Source organism: Drosophila tropicalis, unplaced genomic scaffold (genome assembly GCF_018151085.1).
Source record: "Drosophila tropicalis isolate 14030-0801.00 unplaced genomic scaffold, ASM1815108v1 contig_573, whole genome shotgun sequence".
Lineage (NCBI taxonomy): Eukaryota > Metazoa > Arthropoda > Insecta > Diptera > Drosophilidae > Drosophila > Drosophila tropicalis.
Window position 1 is genome coordinate 2,933,917 of NW_027173049.1, and position 24,081 is coordinate 2,957,997.

Consider the following 24,081-nt stretch of genomic DNA (forward strand, 5'->3'; position numbering starts at 1 on the left):
GATTTTGTACCAAATAATTTAATTTTTTACCTTTGTTAGGACTTAAAAAATCGGCAAATGAACAACAGTTTATCATCACATATCTTCTATGCAAAGTTTGGTTATTAATTTTTAAAATATATGTATATATGTATAGGTAACGCTATGTGTATGTATGTACAGACAGACATTAGCGGAAAAGTTTTTGGAAATAACATAGTGTCATATGTCACCATTGTTGGCCTAATGTGGCGTTGCCTACTTGGATAACCGGTACACAGACGGGTATCCCTTATATTCTTGATCAACAGTACAAAATGAGAAAGCCTGGTTTGCTGACTAATCACATATGTATCTACATATCTTACATTTCTCACAGTCATAAGATAAGTACATATATTCTACTTAATTTTGTAGGCCGAAACTTCAGTGCTAGTACGGCCATCTCGTTTGAATTAGCAAATGTCTAATTTTTGACTAGTTTTATATAAATGCTTGAAATAAACAAATCGTTGGGTTCAAATATGCAAATTGTATATCTCACAATTCCAAAAGGCAACAATTGCACTGTAATCTCAATGAGATATCAATGCTTTCACTTTCTCGCCAATATGCCATGTCGAGACATCCTTTTGATTTGTGATCCCAACGCCCCGATCAGGTTACATAGCCGCACGCGTGGGAGTAATTTTCTCGCAATTAGGATGCGATTACGATAATGCGACCGAGCTTCGAGTAAAGGGTAATTGAAGAATGAACATCTCAACCCATTTCTGGTCTCGGTCTCAATTTTTTTTGCTGGTGTGGCCACGTGCCATACGAGTAGTAAGGTCTTGCAACAGGGCGGTGCGAACAAAAGTTTCAATTTGATATTCCCTTGCCTTGACTTGGCCGTAGCGTCTTAGGGATGTTTCCGAAGCAAGGATTAAGTTTTCAAAGGCAGCTGTGCCCAGGGTTATGGTTCCTTCTCTCGGTAACTCTCTTTCAATCTCTCTTTCTCGCTTGCTCTCTGCTCTCTGCCCATGTGTATGTGTGTGTGGGATTTGTCCGGAATTTGAATTTGACAAAGTGCAAAATCCTTTGCACTTTGAAGACTGATTGACTTCTTATCCTTGAATGGATTTGAATAGAAATTTTATTTCACTTTTTCTTGCTAATGGAAGGTTGAGTCCCCTTTCCACAAGCTCTCTGGCGCTGTGTGTGTCCTGTATAAACAAACGGCAGATAATCAAGATGTAAAACACAATCCGACAAGCGTGTGGCTATGACGGGCGCGGGTGGCCGTGGTAGGTTGTAATTCAAAACCAAACAAAACCGTTGCGGAATCAAAAGGCAAGCGGCTGGCAAATTACAGCCTCCGTTCTATGCCACAGTTTCAGTTCGAGGAGTGAATGGAGCTGGTGGACGAGTGGAGCACGGGGGGATGGCAAAGGAAAAGGAAAAGGAAAAGCGTCGCTCAAAAATTGTGAAACGGAATTTCGCAATTTCACTTTGTACTTTGGGAAACTGTTATTAACTTAATGAAGGAGTGTTGTGAGCGAACAGCAGTTACCTGACACGTGATTCACGGGCCAAAAAGAGTTACGCAAAGGGAGAAAGGAGAACTTTATTCATGAATCCTTCTTCCATATTTCAATTGGGTAGATTTAAACCATCGAGCAGGAAGCAGGCACAGGCAATCATGTCCACTAATTCTATGCATATGCAGTTGATGCAGAGTATTTCAAAGTCGACCTACTGCTCAGAATTTTTATTTTAATCTTACTGCTGCCGGTGACAGATCATCGAAGGTGTTGATTTGGCAAGTGTGGCAGAAAACCGATTGGAAAATGTGTCACACGATGGATTCATAAGTTTTCTCCGATTACTTGAGATGCCACCCAACTGATAAAGTGAGAGCCGATTTACATAAATTCAATGACAATTCAATTGCAAAGTTTTTACAGAGTGCCGACTAGCAACTTATCATGAATGTCACTGGAACTATCAAGACATATTTTTTACAAACTATCCTTTCTTCGTATAAACAAGTTTTATTTATTAACAAATTATTAAACAATGCATTGAAAGGTAATCCGTACATTGATAAAGAAGACTAAACTCAACTAAGCAGCTAAGGGGAACCAGGAATGGATCATAAGTGGGGAAATAGATATCCAAGAGATTTGCAACGAATTGTAGAAGTTGTAAAGTTTAAGTTTTCACTTTTGAAGCATTCCAATCTGATACATGTACATATGTACATATAGGTTTGGTTTTGACTATTTAATATTCACAACTTATCTAACCAATATGACCAATTGTCATTATATATACATATATTGTCCTGTAGTTTTGTACTTGGGATATGAAAATTTTTGCATTTGGCCAAAAGGTTCATTCCTGCCACACTGATTTTGAGGGGTTACGCATTTAACAAACGTTGACAAATCGGTTTGGTTGTTGTAATTAAACCAAGAGCCAAGTACACATCATCACGGCACACATACATATGCATAAGTACATATGTTTGTGTGTGTGTGCCTGTGTTCCTATGTATGTATATCTGTATCTGTATCTATCTCTGCATGCGCGCTCTGCTTACAATGTGGCTACGATGAAGCTCATCTGGCAAAGTGGCAAGTTAAGTAAACAGTTTCATTGTGCGAATTCAATTAAAATTTATTCAAAACGTCAACGGCAGCTACTCGAAGCAGCAACGGCAGCAACAAAGTCCGAGAGTATCTGTAACTGTTCTTTAACTCACACAGACGCAGATATATTTACATTTACATTATATACATACACAGCGACTGCCATTGGCAAAGGGGTGTGTCTAGACGGAAGGCACGCCTACCCAGTGGTAAGAAAGAGACAACTATATGCATAATAAAATGAATGTCCATACATACATATACATATATAAATTTATACTTACGTATGTATGTATGTATGTATCAGCACCTATCCATACATGTACATTGTAACTGTGTGTGCACTTGGCTCTGTCTCTCTTTCCGTGTCTGTGTCTGTGTCTGTCTCCGTCTCTGTCTTTGCCTCTGCCTCTGCCTAGGCTTCTGCTTTTGATGCTACTCTTGTTGCTGCTGTTGTAAGTGGTGTAAATGGCAATTTGTTGTATGGCGCCGCCGCCCCCGTGCACGGTAGCACATTCAAGGGAAGCGTTGACAGACAGACTGAAGCCGCTCCGAGGGGGGATGCCAGCCGCATTCGCGCGTTTCTGCCATATCATCGCCTTCGTCATCATCATCTTCTCCATCGACCATTTTCAAAAAGTGTCTTTCCTCTTTTTTTCTTTAGCTTTTTGTTGTATTATTCCATTGTATGAATATTCGTATATACTACCTGCCCAGCTGAGTTATTTTCAACTTCCGCTATACCAATACCATTGTACCCACCACACCCGATTTCTCCATCTCTCCCTCGCTCACTCCCTCTCTCTGTTTCTCCTCAAACTCTTCGATGTTTAGTTTCAACTAATAAAATAAATCAGCAACAAAATGACGATGAATTTCTCTGTGGAAACGTTTCCGCAGCTGGAGATTTATTCAGTTTTGTAGAGTATTTAAGAAGCGCGATGCATTTCAGAGACTCAAAAGCATTCTTTTAAAAATCAATGGATGAATTAAAGCTATGATTAATAAATAGCGGCTTTTGTGATTCTATTTTTCTATCATTTAGAATTTAATTTTAGTATTTTCCATGTTGTTTCAAGAAGCTTGTACTATATATGTATGTACATACTTATAACTGAAATTAACAAACCATTCCCACATTGATGGCAGTGGCTTTTGTCATCCTGTTTAATCGGACAATGTTTTGCAATGCCAAATGGTACTTCAAGGTGCATAGGCCGAAAATGGCACCAATTTTCATTGTAATTGTTCCATCATTGCAATATTTTTCTATATTTGATAAATACGGAAATTTCCTGGGGAAAATTTTAAACTAAAATTTTAAAATATAAATCACATAATCCTATCGATTTGCGCCTAACACAGGCAACAGGACATCTTCGACCTCCACCAATATGTACTACAGTAGAATCCGGTTGTAACGACTCCGCTAATAACATCCGTCCAGTTATAGCGACTAAAGTTCGATGAGTGGTTAGTTGGTCCCCATACAAACTTATATGAAAGGGCCTACGGTTAGTACGTCCGTCCGGATATAACGACGAAAATGGTCGGTCCCTTGAGTGATTTTTGAATATGTCGAAATTGTCAACAATTTTTGTAGGCAAATGTATGTATTTTTTGGATTTGGGATTAAGATATTTAATATTAAAAACTAATCTTAATAGCGGCTCGATTCATGTAAAATAAAACAAAATATGTACATACATATGTATATAAAATTGCGAATTAAAATTATTTCGATTTCTTTTCTGACTCATATATGTACATTGATTAGCTGAGGGATAAAGGATGTGGAAAAGGATTCTCTAATGTGGATGAATGTTTCCTTGAAGGTTGCAAGAGTGTTAGGGTTAATGTTGTATTATTCGGATATCTAAAAATTCCCAAGCATTGGTAACAATCACATCTCATTGCAACAAAAAGAAATGAAAGAATATTTATTTCATATAGTTATGCTTGTGGTTATCAGGGCCCATACCAAGTGCCATATTATACAATCTCTCGAATTATTTGCTTAATCAAAACAATAAATTTGATTTCATAAGTTTTGGACTTTTAAAAAGAGTCGCGCACAGCATTTTTAAACGGGATATGCTATCGAAGGGCTCGTTAGGTATGTATGTATGTATTCGGAGTTTCTGCAGCTAATTGTCTCCCAAACTTATTTTGCCGCCCCGCCCGTGGTCCAGTATATCTTGAACAATGTTAACCTAGGAAGGTTCCTCCAGAAACACCATACCACGTTCAATATACAAGTATTTTAAAGCTCCTGAGCAACCCAAAACAGTAATGTCCCTTTCGTTTTCTCTTGAGAGTATACTGCAGATAGTGATAAATACATAAATTTCTAAATTTTTTGGCATTATTTTGCTGTATTTTCTGCAAGAAATCGCAATATCCAATTGAATTGTGGAAAATATCTTCGCTATAAGCGGAGTCATACTAAGCTGAGGCTTTCCGTCTTTCCAACTATACTAACTATACTAGATAAGCGGAGTCGTTGCAACCGGATTACCGAATTTATCCGATAAAGTAGTAAATATTTATAAAGTTTAATTTTTAAAATAACTTCTTGAAAAAAAGAATGGATTAGGTAAGCCCCCCCCCACATTTTTCGATTTGCCCCATTGAACGGTATCAGTTGTAGTTCAGTTCAGTTTCCTTCCGCTTCCTTTATTTCTGTCACCAATGAAGCCATTTGGCAATTTTGCTAATGCCCTCAATCCCCGATTTCAATGTCTATGGCCAGGCATATGCTCTTTGGCCTGCAAGCGGCTATAATTGTTTACCGGTTTGTTTACGATTTAGGATAATGCGTTATAAAGCCAAACACGATTGACTGAGTCCCGGGGCGACTCGACCCAACTGCGGCTGCAACTAATAGACTTTTAGAGAACTGAGAGAATTCAGAATGGAAGCGGGCCTGATCGCTTGCCGCTGCCGAGGATAATGCACGGAAAGTCCGTATTGTTGTCAATGCATCAATAGCCATAATCGCTGGCATCAATATTTACCCGTAAAACCGTGCGGAAACAATAGAATGCCAGCAGCAAATCCTCTGCCAGCGTCCGAATGAGGCGATTAACACCTAAATACCCAAATATGTGTGTCATTAGAGGCGAGAAACGAAGACTAATGCATTGACAGGGTGACGGCTTTGAAAACCTTATTGACATCCCAGATACAGAGACAGATACAAACTCAGACTCGAACCCAGCTCTCGATCCCGATTCCGACACCGATTCAGATTCAGATTCAGATTGCCAAGACAGTTGTTGTCTGTGGTTATCAGCAATGGTGGTGTCGGTAATGCGCATGTTTTCATTTCCAAAAATGTTGATAACTTTGCCCTAAGCCGATTTCTCCATGCCATTCCCCAAACTGAAATGGCAGACTGCAAAACGATCTAAAGGAGCTCGCTGTGTGGAAGAAGCAAATGAAGCCGCTGGAAGATAGAGCCGACCAAATATGCAAAGTGTCATTTAGGGCGTTGCTTCTGAGCTGGTGTGTGACATAATCGGGGGCCGTGTGTTACTGTGGGGTCCATAGACTTAAGCCGATTAGATATAGATTAATCGAATGCATATAAAATTAATGGAATGTGATTAGCTCGTATCAGTTTGCTAAGCATTTTTAATTTCATTTCAAACAAAAATCAAAGAATTAATATACCGCATAGCCACGATACTCTTTACTCTCCAATACCCTCTACTCTTACAGGCCAAGCGCCTACATAGGTAGGTCCTGGCGTTGGGTTAAGCGACACATTTTGACCAACGATTCATTTCTTAATGAATGAACAAGTTCATTTAGTCAGTCACTCAGTTATTCACTTACTGTTGCACTTGTTCAGTTGACTCACTGACGCATTTGTTCAGTTCCTCCCTTAGTGAACAAGTTAGTGGGTCTACGTAAAAGGAACATGCCTAGTGAAAATATTCACTAACCCATACTCATCCGTGTAAAGGTATCAAAAAGCCTAATAATGTTTGTCAATTTTTCAGTGGGGCTATCTGATTCAAGAATATATTCGTGGAGCTTACGAAAAAAAAGGTTGAAAATTTCATTAGAAAGTTATATCAAGCGCTAGTACAAGAGCATCTGGCTGAATATATGGTAACTGCTCAGCTCTTAACAAATCTGGCCAGCAAATTCGGAAGAAAGATTCAATGGTTACATCGATACTTCTATCTGTCATGAGTCGTGTCCAACTATGTTCCGGTACATATACACTTACTATATGGGGTTTGCTTAAATTTTGTGGATTTCACAGCCTTAAAGAAGTGCATAAGGGATCTTTGCGGACCGTCAGATTTATGTTTCTATGTATCTTTGCCACAACATCATGAACCACACGATCTATAAAACGCTCATGTCACGCAGGTTCAAATTACATTTAATTGTTGAAACATTTTGTTTTCGATTAGAATTACTTGAGACCAGAAAGGGCGAGGGTGGAATCGTAATCCGAATCTGATTCCGAATCCATGTTGCGGGCTTAATTTGTAAAAGAGATAACATTTACACGTCAAAGCGTGATTCGGGTGGGGGCTAGGAGGACTGGGCGTGACTGTTGTTGCGGGTGACGATGATGATGAAATGACGTGCTGCCGGTGGTGGTGGTGATTGGGATGATTTCCAGCTGAAACACAATAAGTTGAGGCCGATGAGTTGGGCTGTGGCACTAAGTGAATTTGAATCTCAATTGAATTGCGAGTATGAGTGAATATATGTATGTACTTCTCGTTCCGTTTCACCATTTTCATACCATGCACTACCCTGTAAATGGCATATTAAAATCATAAAAATATGTAAGACAGGCAAAAAAGTCGTTTTCCTGCCCACAGCCCACTGTCTCCGTCTGACTGTCCTTTATCTGGTAGACTGTGAGTCCTTGAGCCATCAAATTTCGCATATTGACAGATTCGGCATACCAAATTTCATAAGAATCGGATAAGATTTCGCCCCTTGCTGCATGGTATTGCAAAGTCGGTGCAATGCCTTACTTTATTTGTGCTCTTTTTTATATTTTAGTTTTGGTAAAGGGCGCTTTACGCTTGCCTGGCGAACCCAATTATCTTTCAATATAAAGGGGGCAAGGGCAACGAAAAATGCATCCTCAAGTTACACACACTGGGAATAGAAGTTGTTGCTGTAACGGATTTGTTTGGCAAATCCAAAAAGCCAAAATGGTAACAGCTCGGAACACAGGATGAACACACACATCGGTTGAGAGGGACTGGGGCGAAGAGAACGGAGGGGTTGAAGCTGGAACTTGGGTAACCCAAATCTTGCCTGCGGGCGAAACATCTTTATTAATTCATAATTCAATCGGAGTACTATGAAACAGTAAGAACAATGCCTGTTCATGGCCTTGCCTTTTGCCTTTTTCTGTGGCTCCCCTCCTCCTCCTCCTCCACCTCCTTCTCCTGGGCCTTGATTTAACTTCAATTTTCCCTTTCTCTAGAAAGCTAGATATATCCCTGCCTCTCTCTCTCTTGTTTGTATGTATGTCTCTTGTTTTTCAGTAATTTAATACGATTTTTCAATCTTACAACAATAGAGCAACAATATAAAGACCTCGCAGATTATTTGTAGGGGCAGAAAGCTTTAGGCTTAATTTTCGTGGGGCATGATGAGAACGACTGAACCAGCCAAATTGTTGGGCAATTGGAAAATTGGAAAAGCAATTTCATTTAATTAGTTAAATGAAGGAAAATTGATAAGCATTGGGCCAGGAAAATGTAGGCAGTTTTATTATAATGTAACTTTATATGTACATAAATTGAAATATCGCAGGAGGTTTGATTAGAAGTTGATTGACGTCAAAGTAAGAGATAAATAATAAATTTATTTTCTACTACATTTGCCGTGTTTTCTTACAATTCCTATTGTTAGTTTCTGCAAAAATCTGCCAGCCGTCCTGCTCTCCTTGTCCCTCTGTCTCCCCGTTCCCTTGCCTCTCGCATCATCGATCTTGGCCTCTTCCTAGATTCAGTCCTCGGCCTTCTGCTCATGAATATATGCGCATCTTATTTTGTATGTTTTTGTTTCTAATCCGTTTCCAAAATCTGTAAATCCAAGCGATCTGTGGGCAACAATAACAAAATCTACATTGAGCAACGGAAATGTTTCCATCAGAATCAGATGTTGGCTGAGTGCTTTTGTTAATCCGAGAACCAGGACCACGGCGAGGGCCAGGACCAGTATAGGTATAAGAATGAGGATAGAGACCGCAATGGGGCGAGTCTCGTTGGCACGACAGACAAACCGTTGAAGATTTTGAACCGCAAACAGCCACGCCCTTAGACATAGAACGCCTTTGTTTTGTTAGCAACATCTTGATAGAAGAATGAGAACGTCCGGGTCTTGGTGTAGTTCTAGGTTTGGGTCTGAGTCTGCCTTTTCAATGCTCTTATGAATTACGCATTGACGCCTTCTCACTCGCTCCGTCGCTTTCTCTATTTCTATTTCCATTGACTCACTGGCTGACTGCCCTTTGTCTGCTGCATCTGTATACCGGAATCCGAATCTGACTCCTTGTACCCTGATAAAGGCATCTTCATCATTATCATCAGTCTATAAATCTCATTAGGCCCGCCAAGACGACAACAATGCCAGTGACAGAGCCTCATCTTTCATTTGAGATGACAATTAAGACAAGTGTCAAATTATATATAGCCCAATGGCAAAGTAGACACTTTCAGGTGCCCCACAGACACGCCCAACTCTCACTAGCCTTTGGGAACGAAGAGTGCTTAAGTATGTGCATACACACAAACATACATATGTACTCTTTATATGCCTCCAGAAAGGGTTCGACACTGTGCGGCATGTGTAAAGTGTTTGCTTTGCGCATTTAATGCGGCAAATATTTTGACAAAGCTTAAACATAGAACCAAAAAAAGAAGTGAGCAGCAAAAAAGGAACTTTCATGTCCCCAACTCGACTCAATTTGTCACGCTAAATTATCATAATATAGTCGACGAGTTTATTGATTCGCCTTGTTGACTGTCGACCCAAACCAACCCGGTCCAGCCCATTCCAAGGTTCCATTGCCGACACAGATGCTCCCCTGACTGGTGGCTGGCTGATTGTGTTTTGGTGGTGGTCGACATTTGTTTGCCCTGGGAATTTGCATTGCCGTTGCGCATTCAGTTTCTCCTTTTATACGCCCAACCCACAGACGGACGGACAGACAAACGGTCGGAACAATGCAACTCTTTTTCGTTTTACGAAAATTTATTCAAAACGCGTTTGTCTATTTACAGTACATTTACGCATTTAATGATGGGGTGACCTCTCTCCCACATCTCATCACCCCTCCCCAAATCCAACTCCAACTCCAAGCGCCCAGATGACAGGCGGAAAAAAAGTGAGCAAATGTCTGTCAAAAGATTTTAAAGATGCGCAAAGTTAAATATGTTTTTTTTTTTTGTTTTGCGGTAAACGTAGCCCCCTTTTGACAATATGCAGGAAGGGCCAATAAACCATAGTACAGTGGAGCAAAAATTAATTCCATACAAAAATGGGACAAATGATAGTATGTCTCTACATCTGATGTCGAGACAGCACTCAAGATAAGCCTCCATGATTCTTATTATGAAGAATCTAACGATTTTTGAATTTAAATTCAATACTTTATCAAAAAAATAGCAAACTTTTAGATGTGTGTTCAATCTATTTGCTATAAGACGAGTTTAAAGTTCGATCATCTGGAAAAGTCTGATCCGACAAGTTTGCCCTCTCCTCTTTCTTCACAAACTGATCAATGGTGACGTTAGCTCACAATCATTTTCCTATTCACCTGAGAGAAACTTTTCTCACATAACGTTCTGAACATCGCATTGCCCCCAACCCATTCCCGACCACCACGGCTGTGAATCGGGACACACTTGGCACCTTGTGCAAATAAAAGACCACCTGCGGGTCGAGGTTGTTTGTTTGCGAATTTAGTTTAAACATACTTCTATTATGATTAATTGTTAACTGTTTTGAGCTTAAGCCAATTTTGTTTGTCCACTGCTTAAACAATTAAAATAAGCAATAGATTTATACATCGTTTAAGTTATAAGCCTTATTATAGTTGACGACTAGTTGAGATCGACCTGACACCTAAAGGAACTCAGAACTCTCTCCATTTTAACTCACTTTCCTACATATATCTCTCTCTGTCTCTCATATTATTTGGCATATCCTAATAGAATGATACGCTATAATTTATTTCAACTTCACTTAACAACTAATACACAATTATTAATTCATTTCATGTATCAAAATATTTAGTGATGTTCCACAGTACATTTTATTTAGCTGGAAGGGGGAACGAGGGGGCACAGACGAAAACGATGATGGATATAGAGGCGAGGGAGAGCTGTAAAAACAACAATTGACGAACGGAACATAGAAGCAAATTGCATAAAACCCCAAGAGGGGTGCATAAATTCAATTTTAAATATGTAAACCTCTTGCATTAAAGCTTCTTTCTTTCGTGTGTTTCAATGTGTTTGCATGTATTTTGTGGTTAAACTAATTGAGTCGTCTTTTAAAATATGTAAATGTAGCAACCTCAGACAACCGCCTCGCCCCCAGAATCGAAAATCCATGGCGTTAATAACGTGGTGCAACCCTCGTTGTCCCTTGGTTTCCTTCCGACTCATGACTCTAGGTACGGTCCAATTTTAGATCCAGTTCCGAATCGAGGGCAGGCACTAATTTGATAAAAAAACAGAGGCAGAAGTGACAAAAGATTGCTCGGGCAGTCAGGGAGTCAGTTCACCTCATGAGTCGTTGTCGCAGTCGCTGTCACTGTCGCATTCCCTGGCCCTGCCTTTGTCTCTGTCTGCGTTCTGTTTGTTGTTTTAGCTGCAGCTTTGAGTTTTTGGTTGAACGCTTCTTTAATTGGTAAATGGCCTTCGTTTCGAGTAACACAATCACATTCACGCACAACATATCGACTCCCCTCACCTGTCTCCGACTGGGCTCAGAGTGTAAAATCAATTTGTGGATTATGTGTAGCTTCCTTTTTGGATGGCCCAGGTGAGCCGCCATTTTGTGGCTAATTGACACATATGGCAATCGTCAGAGCAGTACAACTATCGATTCCTCATTATATTGTCTGTTTGTCTGCCAAAAAAGGGAAATAAGGTCAAAAGTGTCACATCATGCGTAATGATGACGGTGACGATAACAACGACAACAAGAACAACAACACAACGACGCCATGACGAGGCTAGAAGCCAGACCAAAAATAAACACTATTCTAGGTAGTTGCAACGAAAATTAACTGACAATTCGGCGTATACTTAATGCGGCCAGACCACAGCTACTGATAATTGCGCTTTCAAGTGTTTTGCCAGAGACAGGAACGGGCGACGACTGGCGACTGACGACTGCGTCTGACAACTTGCATATGGTTTTTGGGGGCCGCATCTCACCTTGTAATTTGAGCCGAAATTTATGTAAGAAGGAAGCACTTATCCAACTAGTCAGTCATCTAGGTCCATTAATCTGGCAGTTGCTGGCGCTTGCATCTAACAGATTATATCGCATGTATGCATATTCTTTATCGGAATACGATTCGATATATGTACACATGCGCATCCATGTAAGCCAAATGTTCCCAGACAACTCCTGAGCCCATAATGACGATGATGTGGTGCATTTGTACTATGTATACCAGCGATTGAGTGAGTGAGTGAGTGACAGTGACGCGTCATTTTTAGTTTTGGTTTTTGGGCTCTTCTGCATCTTTGACTGTTTGCCTACTGCATATTGGATATTTTCATAAGGCAGCTAAGTAAACCACTCAAGTAGGACATGGCAAGGCCGGACATGTCATCGTTGGCGCCAGTCAGTCAGTCAGCCAGTCAGCCAGCCAGCCAGTGGGCAACGACAACGTTCGATTCTCGCCTCTACCAGGCTTTGCAACTGGAACTGCCTCTTTGCCACATGGAACGGTTGTTGATGCTGTTGATTTCAATATTGTTGTTCTTTCCCTACGACTTGTGTGTGGTTCTCTGTGGGTCTCTGCCTTCAACTGTTGTTGATGTTTACACAGAAATTGATATTTTATTTCAAAATAAAACAACACGAACAACTAATACTACCACATACATATGTATGTATGTATGAAAAGGCGAATGCGGAAAAGTCAAACGAAGTTACGAGAAAAAAAAAAGGAAATGACTCCATAACTAAGTTTTTGCTTCTTCTTTACTTAAGCAGATATGAAATTGATATACATGAATGTGACCCGGAAAGGCATATCTGAAATGTATTCCTCCAGTATGTTTAGTTTGTTTTAGAATCGCTGTATTACTATTTCTTCATTCACTCACTTAATAAGTAAATTGCAATTCAAAGATACAATAGACAAAAGCAGAATATATTCCTGATCACCCACCATTCCAAGCCGATTCGATATACCCATGTCCTTTTATTTCTATCAGTCTTACGCTTGCAATCAACAAATATATGAAACAAACTTGATTACTCGACGAGTTTAGATATAAACTACGCTTGCGTGCCAAATATTGATTTGCCTTTTAAAAACCCTCCCGAAACCTGGTACAAAAATGATTTAAAGATTCAAGGTTCGCTTCATTTAATTACTAAACACTGTCCACTATGCAAACATAAGATAAGCTGTGTGTGAGGGCTTCATCTAGTTCAAATAATTCCTTCTGAGTTCCTTGGCCCGGGTAGGCAGAAATTGCTATAAAGTAAGTCACATTTCCACAAATGCGTTTTCTTTTCTTTAAGTCTCTCTTTTTGGCGTGACTTCTTAAGCTGTAGTTGCCAACTGCTGATGAGAGAATACCAGGAATTTGATATTGAAACCCCATTTCCATTGCCTCCCTATTTAAAACGATAACTTGGATTTTTTTATCAGATTTAAATTCTTAACTGTTCATTCGCTTGTTTCATTTTTATTGCATTCTAAATATAGGTATATATATGTACGTAAACTCTATGATTCGCATACTTAAACTCTATTTACAAATTACGTACACACAAAGAACTTAGAATGAAAACGTTACGAAATTCAGCTCCTCCGATCAACGTTCAATGGGACTCTTATGCATACTCGGTCTGACTTAAATAGCTATCTTTGAAAGGTGTGCGAAGAAGATCGTCTTCCGGATAATGAATTTGTGATAAGTAGGTGTTTCTGGTTGCGGTTCGGGAGTATCAGGATCAGAAAGTCGTTTGCCAAATATCGTTTAGAAGTACAAAATAATCGTTATTTCACGAAAGACGCTTCGGGAATGCGCTTAACTACTGATGACTTAATATTACAATTGAAACAATTTTCATAAGCTGGGCCTTAGTGTAGAATGCGGCAGAGGGGCAAATGGTGATGGATAGCGGGAGGCCGCGTCGAGGGCAATCGTCAACTCATACCCTTTGATATCATGTGATTTCTGGGGCACTGTGCTTCAGTTCGGGCGATGTAGAGAACGGTCGGTGCAGCAATTGAGCCGCACTATGATGATGGTAGGCCGTCGTTGTGTTGCTGCTGGCCTCATGGCCAGCCGCAGCTGACAAAGCAGCAGCGGCAACTCCTGCAGCAGCCGCAACTGCCACTGCCGATACGGCCGTTGAATTGAGTTTTTCGGGTGAGTTGATCCGCAGCTTGGGAGCCGGCGGCGGTGGAACGCATTCCACGCTGTAGGCGGCCGCGTAGCCGGGATGATGCTGATGCTGGTGCAGATGATGCGTGGGAGGTGGCGGTGGTCCGCCGGCGCTTCCGTTTAAAGCCAACGGCTGCGGCAGCTGCGGATGTGGCCTGATGACAATCGGTTGGATGGGAAACTGCTGGGACATCTCTTTCAAGTTGCTGAAGCTCTGCAGGTAACAGCCGGCATTGAACAAAGTGCTTGCAGTATCCAACTTAAAGGGAGGCAGACAACCAGGAGGCAGCGACCCAGCTGCCGCTCCGCTGTAAGCCGTCGGCAGTTGAATAGATGTAGGTGAAGGCAACGAGCTGCTTAGATCCCGCGGCTTGTCATCGTCCACACTAAGACTCTCCTCTCGATCGTTCGCTCCGTTCGAAGTGCTGCCAGGACTGTGCTGTAAATGGAGACTACTCGGCACAGGCGAATGTGTGCCCAGAGAAATATCCGAGTCCGAACTATCCGAGGGTGTGGGTGAGGCCCCTCCGTCAGCCCGGCGACTGCGACAACCGAGTCCCGAATTGTTTTGGTTGTGCTGAATACTGCAGCGATATAGAAAAAAAGGAAGACAGAATCATTAGTACAAATTACAACATAATAAATGTGTTATTTTTCCTCAATTTAAAATAATTTTTATCTAATTAGTTCAAAATACAAACGACAAAGTCGATATATGTAGAAAGGAAAAGGTCAAACAATATTTAGGAATGTTTAGTTTTGACCGTTTATATGTATTGCTTACATAAAGATGTATTCGATAATAGCTTAGCTTATTCCGAAATAAGTGATTTTGTAAAACAAAATATGAAGCATTTGTCAAATACATAAATGAATACATACATATGTACATTGTACATACATGTGTTAACTATTTTCAATCGACTACTTTGACGGTTGGTCAAATAAGCCAATTTTTCTCTTTCCGAAACCTCTAACACCCTTTACCCCAATCCTTCAGGCACGAACAATTGCATTTCTATGTCTTTGAATCATTTTACTACAGGTTACATGATGTTCCATATGGGTTAATTAGTCAAAGCTCGGCAGTTGCAGTGGCCCATTAGTTGGCTCATTTATCGTCGGCCTCTGAGCCATAAATCTGACACAACTTTCACACATGCTTAAAGACAAATTGTCTCTGGCCTCGAATAAAACAAAAGACGTACCGCACCGCATGACTTGACCAGCAGCCGCAGCTGGAGAAGATGACTTGATTAGCCGCCGCCTCATATACATCATCATCTGCATTTGGGACTCCTGCAATGTCATAATTATCGGTTAGGATTCTCTCAACTCGCTGGCAACAATTTGTTGAACCATCAGCATTAATAATGCCGACTCCAAATCGGACTTGGAGTCGGAGTTGGGGTCGTAGTTGGAGTCCTTTAGCGGCTCGTGTTGTGTGATTAATGATGCCCATGATGTACAAGTGGCAGCGGGAGCTGCAATGCCAAATGGACAACTTAGTTGTGCCAACTCAGTTGGAGCTGCAGTCACATCATTGAAATGTATCAGTGGCTACCTTTTTCCTTGTTCTTTTATCTGCATCATTTTTTGTATTTTTTTATCCCATTGCTTTTGCTTTTGCTTTGCGGCATTAAATCGTTTAGATGCCTAATGTGCCAACTTGATGGATCGCTTTTGGGGAAGCTGATGAATTGTTAGCGAAAGATCGGGCTGGCTTCCCGCTGATGGGATTTTAACACATTATAAAGAAAACCAAGGGGCCTATCAATTGGAAAGATTGGTTTTTCTTTGGTAATTGGAGCCAATCAAACTATAGGAGAGTTTAATAAAGAGAAAGAGTTTGCGGTGGGTCGTTTCGGATGAAATTGTAGCTTTTGCAGAGCAGAAGCAGAAGTCACAAATGATCCTGAAATTTAATGGCATACTCTTGTCTGCTTTTTGCCTGGTAGCCAACTTTGGCACGGGTGAGTCAAGGCCATTTTCCACTTGAATTAAGCGACAGGCACGCTCAGCTTGAGCCAAAAAGAGTAAAGCATATTTGGATACATGAATATAATATATATTTTCCACACAATTGACTAAGCAAAAGCGAAGGGTTTTTCGATTTTTGAATGGAAATTGGATATTGTGTGGCACCTAACCGAAATGACACGTATGTAATTACCCGCTTGGACATCCCCATCCCCATCCCCATTCACAGCCATATCCCTGTCCGATACCCACATGCATCTCAGGCAGAGGCAGAGGGTTTGCTGAAATCCGAAACCCATTCGCGTAGAGACATTGAAATGTTTTTTAATCGGCTCATGTCAGAAGATGAAGATTCTGACTCAGATTTTTGAAATGAAACGAAATGGAACTCAGTCAGGCTGCAAGAACATTTGTAATATGATCTTCAAAAGGTGTGCATACGTGTATAACTCTTTAAATTGATAAATACGGCTTAAAGACCTCGAAAGAACATGGCCGAGCAGATTAATAAGAGGAGCTACTATATAAACCAACACCGCAATCTTAAACCGAGAATTAACGATGAGCTTGTTTTAAAACTTAAATTATGTAACTGATAACTACTATATAAAACTATTCCTTATCGCTGTAGTCGCAGTAAATGGCAAAGAGATGGTTGAATGATGGGGAAGCACATGTTAAACTATGGAAAAGAACAACAAGACCAAATCAAGCAGCAAAATCCTCGGGAAAACGGTTTTCACCAAATTGTCTCGCATTCAAATTGAATGTTATAAATTGTGTAAATATTTAGACAATCGAAACGGCAGTCGTTGACATAAAGAGCAGTTCCAACAGCAATCCCAAGGGATAACTAACATGAGCCGAGGGGTAAGGCATGCGGGGTGGTTAGGCCTACATTTAAGTGCAATCAACGTTTAGGAAATTTTCAAGTTCGCTACCTGTTTTGGGAGATCTGTTGACAAACTGGATTTAAATTTGTTCGCATTTGAATACGGTTTTTTCTTTTTTGCCGTTTAAATAATGAACAACCCTGCAATGTGCGAGGGGGAGGGAGTTGGAGTAACTGATAAAGATAGACACTATGAGATGAGGAGAGGGAGTTACGGCTTTTGCTTCGCTCGTTTCAGTTCTGAATGAACAAGGCAACAACAAGACATCCATATCAACCTTCACATTCACATCCGGTCATCATTATCGACGATTTTGACCCTCTTGTTGATTCTTATTAATTTCTTCAATACACTTTCTTTATGGCATTGAAGTGTCCGACATGTCTGCTTTTTACCCCGACTTTTCTCCGTCATCGTCGTATCGTCTTCTTATATAGCTGCTGCTGCCGATGCTCCAATTTGTATATTTTTCTCACAAGCCACCGAAAACGGTAGTTGTGTTGGGCAAACATCGTCGAGTGCTCGCTCCACCGGCTCCCCATCATATGGAGAATGAGCTTGGGTATAGGTACTTATCCGACCAACTCGAGTGCCTCTGTCCGAACGCGCAGCCAAGTGGGCACTCGGACTCGGATATTGACAATGGATGTGGCTTCTGCCAGACAAGACTAGCTCGGACCTTTCTTCATTAGAATTTCAATCGGATGCCTGGGAAATCATTGAGCAGTTGCTTCTCATTTCTGGCTTCTCAATCTCAATCCTTGTCCTTCTCATCGAACCAACAGCAAGTGTTTTGCGTGTTCTGTTTGTTATTTCTTTGATTGATCATTGACATTTACAACATATTTGTTATGTTTGCTTTCCTCCAATTCGATTACACTTCTTGTTCAGTTTGACAAATTGCTGGCTCATTTCTCAGCCTTCCTCTCCATGTTCTCTCTCCCGTTGTCTCCCTCATCTTGTGCACTGACTCCCGCCCACGGTGGTAGTAATTTGGTTTCGCTACCATCCTCTCCAAGTACCATGTGGGTCGAATCTCACCATCTCAGTTGGCTATCAACACGAGCCACGCATTTCAATTTTCGTGTAATTCACGCAATAAAACAATTGACGCCATTTGGTTGCCTTTGTTTTGGATTTGCGTTGAAGAGGCTTCTTTTCGTATCGCTGTCGTGGATCATGTAGAGGTAATTGATCAAAATCAAGCTGCCATATGAGTCATATCTACTCCAAAATCAAAGTTTATGAGCTCAACTCCAGCAGTCTTTTAAGTATTATCCCTATGATTAACGACTTGTCCAGAAACGAATACCTACGAATACTATTTAATTCGTTTGTCAATCTGCTAAGAATGAAAGACAAAACTTTCATTCACTAGATGTCTTCCATGTTTGGTGACCGGACCTCCTGGTACAGTCGAACAAGGAAAGGACTTTTAAATTTTAGCCAGAGTACATGTATGTATTTGTCTTCAATTGTATGTAAACTATTCGGTTTAAAATCAATTTTTCTAATACATAAATAATTAGGTACATAAGTCCCTAAAAACTGCTTTAATTTTGACAATTGACTCGTGTTCTTGTGTAATAGGAGTCAGCGAGATAGATTATGCTTTCTATTTAATCTCTTTGGAGTTGGTTTGTTCTAAATAAATACATATATAGGTACTTTTATATTCACATATGTACATTGTACATACATACATATGTAGCTACCAATAATATTTACAACACTTTTGATGGGCTTAGAAGAGCAGCCAAGCGTATGAAGTTTATATATACATACATACTATGTACCTCCATATACATATACATGTCTGATGTCTTAATTACTCAATTCGGGTGCGCTTGCCTTTCTCCATCAAAACTCTGAAGTAGTTGGCCTTTCTAATACACAGAAGGAGAAGGAGATGGAGTTGAAGTTGCAGTTGCGTTTTGATTGATTTACCAACTTGCGTAAGCATCTACCTCCAACCCGTGCCCGTTGCCGTTTTTATCTCGATCACCATTTTCGTTTCTGTGTTGATCTTGTTTTGGCTGCGCCTGCCTCAGCTGCCAGTCTCAGACTCAGTCAGTTCTTTGCCATTTACACCCCATTCCCATTTAACATTCTCCCGTCCCTCTTAGCCCCCTTGCACAAGTGCAGTAGCAAAAATGTTAACAATTTTTTCAGCGCACAATGCTTGAACAGTCAGCGCCTTGTGTCTTGGTGTTTTGGTATCTTGGGATCTTCGGATCTGGTTAGAATCTGTTTTGTTCCTCTGTCTCACCGACGCGACGTGTCTCTGTACATCTGTCCGTCTGGCGCTGTCGAAGTTGATGTTGATGTTGCCGTCGTCGTTCAGGCATATGAACGGCTTTTAATTTCATATTTTTTTTATGCCCCTTCCCACCATTTCATATATACTTTTGTTCAAATCGCTTTTTGCCTCTCTTCTGGGGCTTAATAACACGATGACTACACGAAACTGAAACTTTACTTGGCCAACGGGCTGAGACGGGGTGGTCAGGGATCTGGTGGTTGGATGGAGTTGTAATGGCTGCGTATCCGTTGGTCCGACTGGCGTTGTAGCTGCTTTACAAGCAAAATAATCGCCATCATTTTAACTAATGACCCGTTCCGAGAGGCTGAAGGCGTATTGACAGAGGAAGGGGAAGACAGTTTGAGCAAAGACTGGCGCTTTGTGCAGATTCATTCAATTTGAGACCCTGCCGCCTGCTCCTAACTTAATAAACACGGTCGCTACTCTCTCCGATTTTTCTTCGTTTGTTCTTTTTTTTTGTTGGAGCTGGCGGAGAAGAGTTCCAAAGAATGCCAAATGTTGTCTCGGCTCCTTCTTAGGTTTCGCTTTGTTTCTTTTTTTTCGGTTAGCAGGTAGATGTAGAATCGACTTGAAATATTTGCGCATCTGCAGGAGCAACGAGCACTTGAGTACCGGCTCCGACTTGGCTTTGTGCAGTGTCATTCCACTTAACTTGGCCTGCTCTCAGAGCGAGATCTAAGCGGGATTGGGATTGGGATCGGCATCGGTTTCGGGATCTCCTTCATTTTCACTTCGCGCGAATTGGTCGAGTTTTATGTTTTGTTTCAAATTTTGCAAGCGGTTGCACCTTTCAAACTGAAGAATGGAGCTGAGTTTACATTGCTGTTGTTGCTGTAACTGTCGCCCCGTCATCGTCATCATCATCATTGTATTCATCATCATCATCATCATCATCATCGACATCATCATCGTTGTCGGCGGCGGTCAGTTTAATGTGGCCAAATGTGACGACCGCAACAACTAGCAGAAATTGAGAATACTTCACTGGTCGCCGATGCCGCCACCGCCAATCGGCACGGATCAATGAAATGGAAATGCCACATGCTCCTGTATGATCCCCTTGCCCTGGCCCTCGAGCTCACTATAGCCCTCAACCTCAATCTCGTCCCAACCCCACGTGCACCGTCACGCTCGCCCTTCGCCTTGGCATAGCCTGACTGCTCCTTCTTCTACTCCCACTTGGCATATCATTTTACCCAGTTTGCTTGCTGTTTGCTTCACGGCGCTTTGGATCTCAAATTACTTGCCTCATATTGGAAGTTAAAGTTGGTGGAATTGAAACTTACCGATTCTTGGCCGCAGCAGCACGATCTCGTTGCCTGCGATTTTTAAACCAATTGCCCACTTGCGTGGGATTTAGGCCAGTGGCCTTGGCCAGTTCGCGTTTCTTTGTGGGGTTTGGATACGGATCCTGTAGGTACCATTCGCGCAATAAACTTCTCGTGCGCTCCTTGAAGCAATGAGTCTTTTGCTCTCCATCCCAAATGGTGGGTGGCAACGGAAACTTCTTACGCACTCGATATTTGTCGACGGGACCTTAAAGGAACAGAAACAGTATACAAATTTTAAAACCCTGACTAAATAATGTGCGTAATATCTAACTTACCCAGCGATCGACCGCGCAATTTTTCGGCTTCAATGTAGTGAGCCTCCAGCCACATGGCCTGCAATTTGCCATACGAAGCTTTTGTAAATTTATGATTCTCTATTATTGCATAAAGTTCCCTGAAAGAGAGAAATATTGAGAATAAGTTCCGTGAATCAGTTGAGACTTCAACCCCATCGTGGAACACCAAACAGCCCCCGACCACTCAGTGGTTGGTTTTCATGTCCTGCTGGGTGTATTTTCATTTTGAAACAATTTCCTAAGCAATTCGATTGTCGTCATCGTCCTAGCTAGGCTTTGGGTAACTGGTAATGACAGCTCACCAGCAGCAGCCGAGATCTCACAAACAGTTGGGTACGTCAAATGATTTTAATTGGAAGTCATTTATTTACCAACTCGAAGCAATCAAATCACTCAAATCACTCGAATCACTATTGATTGATTGCACTGCCGATTACATATGCATGCCTATATGTACATATATACAAACATATTTGTATATATTTATATTGTATATTTTCATATATGAAGTATGTGTGTATACTTCATATCCACAATCAATGTCTGCTTGTTCTAATAGTTGTCCCATACTTAACCAGACTTAACCATAAACGATTGTAATATAGCTCATAACTCATAAATCATGCTCGTATATCATCAAGTGTATCGGGTAGACAAATGCTGACTAAACGAACAGTTCGGACCTGTTTTTTCGACCTGTTTTCACCATTAAAAGCAATGGTAAAAAACTAGCAATACACTTCGAGAAAAGCGTTTAAATAAAGTATGCATAAACAATAAGACTTTACGTTTAAATAGAGAACGATTTCGAGTTCTGCCATATGGAAGCTAGAGCCAGTTAATATATGTATGTATGTATGTATGTATGTAATCCACTGAGTGTTTTGGCGATTCATTAGGATAAGCTGTGATCCTAAATGGTAATATAAAAAGCCATAAATTGCAAAATGAGCTGATCACAGTGACATTCGAGGGAATACTTTTGGGTTTCCTGTTGATTAGAAACCTTTAATAAGAGTTTCGATTTGTAACAGGTGTACAATCCTTTCATATGTGTACATATGTACTTTTCTTATTGATTAAAGCAATTGAAATGTGTTTCTTTTGTTAAACCATAAGAGAATATGATGACAACATGCCTAATTTGAAGGTTTCTGGATGTTTCTGTAACCTGGATTATTTTGCTACTAAAAAAAAAAAGGTTCTATCTACATATACAAAAAGGCTAATCCAATAAGTCTTTGCGCTTGGAGCATGCATTCCTTTGCATACAATGAATTATTTCCGGTTCTGTTGAGATTCAGATTTGGAATATGAAATGTGAGAATTTGAGGGCAAATTTCTCTAATTTTTTTTTTTTTTTTAGATGGAGACGGAAGCCGAAATGTCAGAGCTGAGCGCTTGTTTTGCCATTGTTCGAGTCGGTGTTTTATTAATCAAGTCTGCTCCATTCTCTAATTAGTAAATTAATGCCTTTGTTTATTCATTTAGGAGATCTCGGATCCTATTGTGTGCTCATTACGATCCCAACACAAAGCTGATGCAAACTATCAAATAACAAGCGTCGCGTCGTTTCACGAGGTTAATCAGGGCTGAGATCCTTTATATGCTGTTATTTGAGCTTTTCGTAGAACTTGTGTGTGTGTGTGTGTGTGTGTATGTGTTTATGTCAGTCCTTATGTATGCAGTTGAGCTTTTATCAATTGAGAAATCCTACCTGAAATTACCAACATGATACGCGACAACTGCCCTAGCGCGTAGCACCGCCTCACAGTTGAGTATCTCATGCATATTGGGCAGGGCCACTGGCAGGCTCCATAGAAATCGAGCTAGCCGTTCAATATCGCCCGAATCCTCCAGAGTTTTGCACACGATCTCCACTTGAGCCGCCGAGAAGGCCAGAGTGGGTACCGCCAATATTGGGCTGGGTGCTATAATCTGATGGTGTGTGGGCGAGAAGGTCTCTGAGGGCGGCTGCGGCTGTTTGCCCTCCGTCGGTCCAACGGCCATTTTATTCGTTGAATCCACTGTGAACAAATTCGCATACTATTCCGCACCGAAATGAAGCAATTTTTGTTAGTGTCTCGATCACAACAGCAATATAATGTTTTTCACAATCTAAAATCGAATCGAAATCTTTATCTTAAATCACAATCACTGGAGAATCTATGTATGTACGTCTCTTTATCTCCTAATTATCACTGGAATTTTAGTAAATTCTGATTACACACCACATTCATATTTTATTTTTGCACTATTTTATTAGATCACTCGCGAACGGGAGAGTTGGATCTTGAAGGTAGTGGTGGAGGTGGTGGTGGTGGTGTTTACAGGCTACGGCGGAGGAGGACAGGTAAGTAACGCACTACTGCCGGTGGTCGGAGCACGAAACCAAATGATTGCCAATGAGCCAGCTCATGAATGCGATACCCGGCAATGGCAATGGCCGACTCCGAGTCTGACTATGAAATTGCAACTGCGCTGTGATTGTGATCCAAATCCGCTTTGTAGACGCCACTGGGCGTACTATGATCCATCCAGCAGACGAGCGACCAACCCAAAACGCAAACGAACAACCGAACGACAAAAATACGCCAAATAATGGTCATGTAACTGAGATGGCCTACTACGCGAATGCGAAGGCGATACCGACAGCGACAGCGACGGCCGATGGCTGGCAATGGGAATGGCAACGGCAACGACAACGGCAACGGCGCACAACAATGACGCGCCACAGATACAGATACTCTGGCAGCTAGCTCAAGATACAGCTAGCAGCTATGCCACTTCTGCCAGCTGCAGATACATATACAGATACAGAAACGAGTTGTTAGCCACCAATACCAATACATATACCTACATATACCAATACCAACAACTACCAGTTGGCTACCGAGGCGCGGCTGTGCATTGCTGTGAGAGAGATACGGATACGATACTGAAACAGAAACACCACCAAACCTACCCAAAGCCATAGCTGCCGACATCGCTGAATGGCCATGCGTCT

General features: G+C 41.1%; 1 protein-coding gene across 2 annotated transcripts; it reads right to left on the bottom strand.

The window, feature by feature from the left end:
• Positions 1-13,526: 13,526 nt before the first annotated feature.
• Optix (optix) lies at positions 13,527-23,807 on the bottom strand. 2 transcript variants are annotated; one of them, XM_068287801.1, is made up of 4 exons: positions 22,792-23,807; positions 21,054-21,172; positions 20,734-20,983; positions 13,527-14,835 (listed from the first exon to the last, which is right to left on the bottom strand). In XM_068287801.1, exons 1-4 carry the CDS (start codon positions 23,082-23,084, stop codon positions 14,031-14,033), a joined length of 1,467 nt encoding a protein of 488 aa, XP_068143902.1. In that variant the 5' UTR covers positions 23,085-23,807; the 3' UTR covers positions 13,527-14,030. The 2 variants fall into 2 exon arrangements, with proteins under 2 accessions (XP_068143902.1, XP_068143903.1); XM_068287802.1 differs by lacking the exons at positions 20,734-20,983; positions 21,054-21,172; positions 22,792-23,807 and adding an exon at positions 17,173-17,230.
• Positions 23,808-24,081: the final 274 nt, after the last annotated feature.

Coding starts and splice junctions, on each gene's coding strand:
- Optix (XM_068287801.1), bottom strand. CDS start 23,084: ATGGCCGTTGGACCGACGGAGGGCAAACAGCCGCAGCCGCCCTCAGAG. Junction 21,173..22,791: donor TATCATGTTGGTAATTTCAG/GTAGGATTTCTC, acceptor TCTCTCTTTCAG/GGAACTTTATGCAATAATAG. Junction 14,836..20,733: donor GCTGCTGCGGCCAAGAATCG/GTAAGTTTCAAT, acceptor ATATCGCTGCAG/TATTCAGCACAACCAAAACA.